Raw genomic sequence first — 8,621 nt, 5'->3', positions numbered from 1 at the left:
TCAGCCATGATCCATTAGGTTTTACCATTTATCATTTAATAAAGTTTGTGTAGTACTAAAACATTAGCCAAGTGGACACACATGATAACATCCAACCACCTTATCCCTCCACCATTGGTGCGTTTAGGATTGAAAGAGGATTTTGATGAATGGGTGTGTGTGTTAAGTCCAAGTCAGCCTTGACACCACTTACCACCAATGAAGGGAGAGTGACCTACATGCATGCTTTATCATTGGTCCTTAAATCATCTCCCTCCCTACGTTTGTGCGCATAGGAGTAGTATTACAAATCTGAGTTAGATACACTTGGTCAGAATGTTGGGCAAACCTTGCTGTCTTCTCCTTCCTCATAGGCGCAAAGAGAAGAAGGCCAACCCGAAGACTGGATACTTTCCCGTTAGCTTTCTTCTTCCCTTAGACGCTGAAGTGAGAGTCTCCAAACTGATTGCTCACTCCATGGATTAGAAGCAAACCAAATCTCTCTTATTCCTTGTGACCGTGAGCTCTTTTGAGAGTAACACAAAAGAAAACCTCCGAGACTTTACATCACTCTCATCCCTTGCAGAAGCCTTGAACTTCAAAGGAAAGGGCATTACTCTAGCAAGGAGTTGAGGTACTGCCTCTCTGTACATGCACCTCACCATTTCTCTCTGTCCCTCCATGGAACTTCCCCTCGCATGCAGCCGAAGCCAGAACTATAGGAGCGCTGAGAGAGGGCAGAAGCTGCTACATCTTTTGGTTGCTGCCCCGTGACCATTTAAGAACCTTTGGTCACATGTAATAAGGTAACGTAGAGTAAAATTAGTCCCCTGTTTCCTTACTGTTTCGGTCTCTAAAACCATTTATAGAGGAGTTATGTTTGTCATTTCCTTTCCTTGGTTTCTGTCTAGTTGGTTAACCCATGATCTCTTGTTGCATGCAAACAAAGAACCTATTTTGGAACATGGAAGAGAGCCCTTACTGTTTTAGGGATTGCTCTTTGACTTGAAAACATAGCAAGTCTGGCATGTGTTTCAACCATGAAGACAGCATGCTAAAACCTTAGTAGTGTACTCTTAACCCATCTAGGGAAGGCGATATAAATGAAAATTAAAAGATCCTAGTTGAAGCATACTGTATAAGTCGAAAATACATACATAGGAGCCCATGGGTAGATCACTTGATAACAGTGGGTTAGGCAAATTAATAGTGGTTTACATGTGTGGAATGTAAGTGTACAGAACCCCTTTAGCGCACCCTTAAGTTTAACAGAGTTGGGTATGTAAATAAATACCACGAGCATCCTTTTTAATTCTAAAATCCAATTCTGAATATGTCGAAACTATTCGCTGTTACTTATTGGAAATAAATTAATGTGAAACCCGAAATTGTTTAGAGTAATAAGCAGGTTAAAACCGAATTGGTATACAAGGAAAAACCTAGGATTTGTTATTGTTACAAGTTAGAATAATTAGCATGAAATCAGAAAATTATTCGTCATGAAAAACATGAAAAGCGATGCTATACAAGAGTTAGGTGGCATAGAAATTGTTTGTAAATTATAGAAAAGATTATTTAGAAATTCTAAATTGGTCTAGTTGGTATATGCTGTTGTATCAAGTTTTGCTCGAATTAAATTAATAGGACAGTATGATAATATGTTATTAAATAATGGTAAGGCAGAAAATGGTGATGCACAAGAAGTATGGTAAATCGAATAAAATACAAGAATAAGAGGCATGCGAATTTCTTATAAATAATAGGAATGTATGAATAAAATTCTGACTTGTACCGCATGTATTTAGGTGCACGTAATTCTTATTGAGTGGGCTGAATTTTGGTGCTGTTGATTATTGCATGGACATAAGGTATGTGTAGACGGTATTACCTAATGTGACTATTGGCTAGTGTATGGAATTGTGATGTGTTGCTCACATTTGTCCTATGTATGTTATGATGATGATGAGCCAATGGTAAGAATATGAAAGGATGATATGATATATGCATGCATTTTACATCATAATACATTTTTCTGTTGGGTGCGATTGAATAACATGGCATGTATACTTGATTCATGACATCTTGAATATATATATATTTGTATTGAGGACATGTGACTGAGCATGCATCATATAGGCATGCCTGGTACCAGGAGAGGGGACACTTGGCTTCAGTCCGCATAGGTTCCACAGTGGGATTCACCTTCATGGGAGCCATTAGGAATACCCACTGTGATGCTACGCGCACGATGGTGCTATGAGCGTAAAGGAAAAAGGGCGTTATATACGCGTTATGATATATGATGAAAAGGATTAAATGTTTGAAGTGACTATTTATGGTTTTTTGCCAAGTTAATATTGTTGCATTATGGTTTTGTTTCGACACTACTGGGATTTTCTCTCACCCCTTTGGGGCTGCTATTTTTACAAAATGGCAGGAGGACGTAAAAGCTTTTGAGGACTTGGATATTTGTTGTTGGCTTCTACTATTTTGGGCATGCTGCTATTGATGTGATATTTTATGGATGACTGTATGAAATTGAGAAGCTTTTATTACTGTGAACTATGATTTTATTATTGCATTACGATTTTATGACCAGCAAGTATTTTGGAAACAGATGTTGAAATTTGCGAAAAGGATTTTGACATGTTATCTAAATGCTGAGTTTTGAAAAGTCTTTGCGAGCACTTTGTAAGTTGTCGTACTGGGGCTATGGACCTCCGATTTTCTTATAATTTATATGCACGCGTAGCCCCAGGTGTCTAGTTTCATTATATATAAACCTTGCAAAGAAATTCTGAAAGATCGATTTATTATGAATTTTACCAGCCAGGACATTTGTGATATTTCCACTATTTTCTCTCTTATTTTGCGAGTTATGTTTCGAGGGGCAAACGAACTCCAAACCACTATTATTTTATATGAACGTGAAGCCCCAGATGTCTAGTTTCCATATTACAAAGAATATATTTTTGAATTGTTGAACTGGATTTTATACGAATTTTTAAAGACAGCAAGGTCTATCAGGAAATTTATATTTTTAGTAAGTTGAAGAAATTTTGCGTATTCTGATTTTAGTAATTAACCAGATCCCCTCTTTAGTTTTAATTGGCAATGTAAAAGCGATTTTTTTTCAGTCTCTAAAATACTATTAAAGAACTCTAATTCCGCTTAGCAAACAACTCTCTTGGAGGCCTACAAGAGAGGGTGTTACATTGGGGACACAAAAATTGGCAGTGCATTATGCGATCTTGGGGCTAGCATTAATTTGATACCCCTTTCTGTTTGTAAATCCTTGGGGATCACCGAGTTAAAGCCCACTTTGGCATCTCTTCAACTTGCTGATAAGTCTTTGAGGAAGCCTAGTGGTATTATTGAAGATGTTCTTGTAAAGGCAGACAAGTTCATCTTTCCTGCTGATTTCGTAGTGTTGGACATGGAAGGGGGAGCTGAGATGCCTCTTTTGCTGGGTAGACCTTTCTTGGCCACTGCTCGGGCATTGATTGATGTTGAAAACGGGAAGCTTGAGCTAAGGATGAATGAAGAGACCGTTACCATTAACGTCTTTGATTCTTTAAAACAGTCTTCTCACAAAGATGATTGTTTTAGTCTTGAAGTAAAGGAAAAACAAAGTGTAGCGGATGATGCCAAGGAAGATGGTGCCATAAAGGTGGATTTGAAGGAGCTTCCTCAACCTCAAAAGAATGTCTTCTTGGGTGATAAGGAGGCGGTGATTGAAGCACTGAAGGAAGAGGAAACTGAATTGAAAAATAAAGATCCCTTTTCCCATACGAACAAAATTCTCAATGAGGATGATGACAAACCTGGGAGGAAATCTAAAAGGAGGCGTCATCCTATGCTGAAGAAGGTACTAAGAAAGGAAGTGGTGAAACTCGTTGATACGAGTTGGAAGAGACATCGGGAGCTGAAATTTGACAAGAGACACCGAGACTCTATCTCTCGAAAAAACCAAAGCTTCAAAGAGTTCCTCGCATGGATTAATATTTTGGAACAAATCTGGGAATTGTGGTCTCATACACCAAGGCATCCAGCACCACCAGATCCTCCATTTGCTGAATCATCCCACGCTGCTGAGGGGGATGACATGGAGGGTTGATCATATCTCCTTGCTGATGGAGATTTTGTATATTAGTTTATTTTTCAGTTTCGTATTTTTATTTTTTTATTTTTATTTTGTGTTGGTTTATTTCTCTCTGATGTTTTACTGTGTGCATTATAGTTTATTCTATATGCCACTGTTTGTTCTATTGTGTAGGTTTTTCTTCTTTCTCGTGGTTTAATTATTGCTGAGGACAACAATTCTCTAAATCTGGGAATGGTAGGCAGGCTTGCACCTGAGAACTGCAATTCTTCTATCAGGGGAAATACTCTAACTCTTTTAATTTTCTTAGTTAATTTTTATAGTTATTTTGTGTGATATATATAAAAAATAAATAAATAAATAAATAAATTTTTGAACATGTTTTCTGAGCAAGTCCCAGGTTTAGATATGCTTTCCCTAGTTAACTTGCCTGATTCATCCTAGGAAATATGTTTTGTATGAACTTCTGGCATGATATTGTATGGGCATGAGTAGACTTCATGATTGCTCGTTTGTCTGAATTTTGTGTTTGAATGATTAATGATGCCTGATGTTTCTTTTGGAAGTCTAGCTTGACATCATAGCTGGTGAGGTTTTGTGCTTAAACACTTATTTTATTCTGAGAGACCTCATTGTGATAGCATTCTAGAACTTGCTCTATTTCTCTGAGATGCATGCATTGGTTGATATGATAAAGGCATTTTGTTCTTGTTAGCTATTGGCCAAAAATAACCCACCTGTATGAATTTTTCCACTGCTAACCCCTTTGAGCTTGAGCCTTTTTGTTCATAATTCCTGATTGATGGTTTAGCCTATATCCATGTGACTTACCTTAATTGAGATTGAATTACTGATATGTTGGAATAATTGATTGTTTCCTGTATTGAGTCTTGTACATTGCTGGGGACAGCAACGTTTAAATCTGTGAATGATTTGATGTGCTTCTGGCAAGTGTGGTTTTTTCATGTTAAAATTGAAAAGAATTGAATCATAAGAGAGCAATTTAAATACATATTTGCTATTTATATTGATTCTTTCTATGTCAATAATATTCATCTTTTGGTTGTGTTTTTACAGGAAAAAGAGGAGTGAAAATTACAAATTATAAAAAGCCTGTTGACGCGACTCCACACGCACAATTGTATCACAGTATAAATGCCAGAGATTTGGCGCATGTTGGCACCACACTGACGCAAACCAGCGCCAGATTGCGAACTTTGCAGCGGAGACCTTGTGCATGGCGCCATTAGGCGCCCAATCATGAAGCAAATGGTGCCTCCTAGCACCATGGCGCCACTAGGCGCCCACAAAGAAGGAAATTGGCGCCAAATGGCACCCAAAAGATGAAGAATGGCGCCAACTGGCGCTGAGTCACGGGAATTGGTTCCGAATTGCAGCATACATTGGGCAGGAAGTTGGCGCAAACGTGCGCCAAACCGGCGCCGGGTTGCGGGATAGAAGTACCGTGTTATCTCGGGGGTATTTTTGGAAGAAGGAAAAGAGTCATATAAATAGGATCCTTTTGACATAATTAGGGAGTCAGACCTATTTTTCTTCAGAAGGAGACTGATGGCAGAGCTCAGGAGGATTCTTCTACAGTTCTTCTTCTTCTCTTTTCTTCTTAATTTTATGCTTTTGAATATTGGATTATTTTTAGCCATGATTATGCTTGGCTAGTTTTCTTTTATTGTAGTTAGGGTCACAAACCCTATGTGAACCCTTGTTACGCGGATTGATTTATAATTGCTCGTTTATATAATTCTCTTTATCTCTACCTTGTTCGTATTTGATATTTTCTTTATTAGAATTGATCACTCTAATAGTTGATAATAGTCTAAGGGTTACAACCCTAGATAGGGATATTGGGGTTTTCATCCTGAAAGGGGGTAGGATAACGGTTCATATGCATGCTAGGAATAGATGTGTATTGAATTGCGGATGCCTAAATTATAGAGTTCATTGCTTAATTTTCAGGGGTTGCTAAGGGATTAGGATTCCAATTGGGGATTAAAGGGTTAAATTGCCAAGGGATTGGGATTTAACTAATTATTTTAGATAATAATTTATCCGAGTAATTTTATAAATTAATTTTGTAAATCAATCCAAAGTAAGAAGTGGGGATAATAAGGTGAGTGCGCTCTAGCTACAATACATTTCTCATATTTTTTTTAAACCAATTCTCATTGTTATTGTTTTATTTCTATTAAATAAAAATATAAAAACAAGTCTTTATTCCATATCGTTACTAAAATTCAATTCACAATTTTCTGAACAACAAACCGAGTTTTCCAACTTAAGGGGACTGGTTATTGTAGTACTTGGTTTACAATCCCTGTGGAGACGATACTTTACTTACTCATTATATTACTTGTGCGATCGGTACACTTGCCGGTGAGCATCAATGCCAAATGGATTGGGTCCATGTGTGATCTGGAGTGTACTGGGTACACATCTTGCCGTTGTATACGGATATGATACAGACACCAAATGGACTGGGTCCATGTGTGATCTAGAGTGTACTGGGTACACATTTGGTCGTTATATACAGATATGTTATAAATATGAATTCCCATGTGTACTGGGTGCACGTTATACGGCTTGATATTACTATCTCTACGCGGCTTATGTGCCCGGAGTGTATGGTTATCTCTGTGTGGCTTATGTGCTCGGAGACTATTGTGATCTTTGTGCGGAGTATGTTCTCGGAGACTCCTTATTTTTTGTGCGGATTATATTCTCGGAGACTATTGTTATCTTCTCTGAGGATTATGGTACGAGGAAGTATTTGGTCTTGAGATGATTGCTGGTATAGAAGAGATGGATTATGTTACCGCACAACTGAAAATGTGCCATGTGAGAAACGTAAGATGTGATGTCAAGTAATTTTAAGTGGACAACAATATGTCAAATTGGATAGAAGATGTGAGGCATCATGAGTAGGATTTATGAGGTGTGATCTCAGAGAATTCCGTAGTGTGTGTTCACCAAGCATGATGATATGGATTTTGGTTTCACGTGATGTTGTGAAGTTTGTTGGGATTCTCACCCTATGTGAAAGGAATAACAACTCTTCTAGTACTGATGGATTGAGTAAATGTTCCTTTAGGAAGGCCTGTGATAATGAGATGTTAAGTTACGACGATGGCCTGATGGCCTTCAATGAGAAGTTAGTTGTGACAAAGTCCAGTAATAATGACTGGTGACATAAATTATGTTCGGTTGAAGAAAAGGTTGATAACTCGGTAAAGTAACTTAGAGTATTATAAGTTTATATGTGCTTGGTGGGAGAAAAATATTCTTGGGAGATACAATATATGGATAGAAGTTTAGAAATTGATTTAAGGATGAAATTAGTTCCAGATGATATTAAACAGTTATGTTTGGGAAATTCCTGTGTGATGGGACTTATATGTAAGAATATGATATAGTATATCAAGATGGACATCCATGACCAAAGGTCGATGATTATGAAATTAAGGTATAAAGAAGTGGGACATATGTTTAAATTACAATATTGGCATTGAATGAAAAGTTAAAAATGGTTAGTTGGTGAAAATATTAGGCATAATGCCTTCGATGCAGAGGTTATTAATGGAATTTTGTGTTTAGCTTGAGATGGCTAAGTTGATAGAGTTAAGATGACTAAGTTGATAAATAGATGAACAATGGGTGTGAATTATAGATATAAAGTTGTAGATGAAAAGTTAATGAATGGATTTATGGATGAAGACTTTGAAGTGACTGACATGAAGTATAAACTATGATGAGGGTTGTTAATCCCTGTATCACTAAGAGAAAACATAGTGGTGATTATCTAAGAAGATGTGGAGACATGTCATAAAGTAAAGTAAAGTATATAAGTATAGATTTCACTGTGAGTTGGGATTATAGGATACTGTAGGGTATCGTTGAAATTAGAACGTATATGCTTAGTGGAAAAGCTAAGACATCAATGAAATTGTAAGATAAGTATCATTAGTGGAAAGAATTTGTATGTTGTGGTATTGTTGAAATAGTATTTACAGCGAAAGAATTGAACTACTATAGAAAAGGGAGTTAAAATGTTCAGGAAATGACCGATAAATGTACTTGGAGGCCGTCTGATGTTGTTATGCATGATCTTGAGCCAGAAAAATAGATAAAGATGAAAACGAAGTGAGGTTAGGCAGGCCAATTTGTAGTATAGCTATATTATTACCTATAAATTAGTGAAAGTGCAACCGCGGCCTATGAAAAATTTTAAATATAGTGAAATAAAAAGCCATATCACCGGAAGTGGCAAGTGTTTGTGAAGGATTCGGGAATGATGGATACCGCAAAAATGAGATTATGCCTGTGACGAAAGTAAAATGGTAAGGACGCACACATGGGGAGGCTACTTGGGAGCGGAAGGACGGGATTCTCCAGCTATATCCTGATTTAGTGGACCGGTACGATGCTAATTTTGCGGACAAAATTTCTAAAAGGAGGGGTGAATATAACACCTCGCATTTCTAAAACATATATTAATATATTAAATATGGATTAAACGGAAGGATTA

The 8,621-nt window shown here is 37.2% G+C and overlaps 1 protein-coding gene across 5 annotated transcripts; it reads left to right on the top strand.

The window, feature by feature from the left end:
• Window positions 1–242: 242 nt before the first annotated feature.
• LOC133309373 (uncharacterized) lies at window positions 243–5,855 on the top strand. Of its 5 annotated transcripts, none has more exons than XR_009751313.1 (4): window positions 243–785; window positions 1,785–1,847; window positions 2,417–4,318; window positions 5,159–5,855. XR_009751313.1 is itself a non-coding variant. In XM_061510134.1 (3 exons), the coding sequence occupies exon 3, from the start codon at window positions 3,416–3,418 to the stop codon at window positions 4,094–4,096; it is 681 nt and encodes a 226-aa protein (XP_061366118.1). In that variant the 5' UTR covers window positions 243–785; window positions 1,785–1,847; window positions 2,417–3,415; the 3' UTR covers window positions 4,097–5,855. The 5 variants fall into 5 exon arrangements, 2 of the variants coding, with proteins under 2 accessions (XP_061366118.1, XP_061366119.1); XR_009751315.1 differs by having other exon boundaries at window positions 245–785; window positions 4,256–4,318; XM_061510134.1 differs by having other exon boundaries at window positions 2,417–5,855.
• Window positions 5,856–8,621: the final 2,766 nt, after the last annotated feature.

The sequence above is a fragment of the Gastrolobium bilobum genome, unplaced genomic scaffold (genome assembly GCF_033153095.1).
Source record: "Gastrolobium bilobum isolate Gb01-03AN ecotype WA unplaced genomic scaffold, APGP_CSIRO_Gbil_v1 utg24955, whole genome shotgun sequence".
NCBI lineage: Eukaryota > Viridiplantae > Streptophyta > Magnoliopsida > Fabales > Fabaceae > Gastrolobium > Gastrolobium bilobum.
This window is presented reverse-complemented; position numbering and strand designations above follow the sequence as displayed.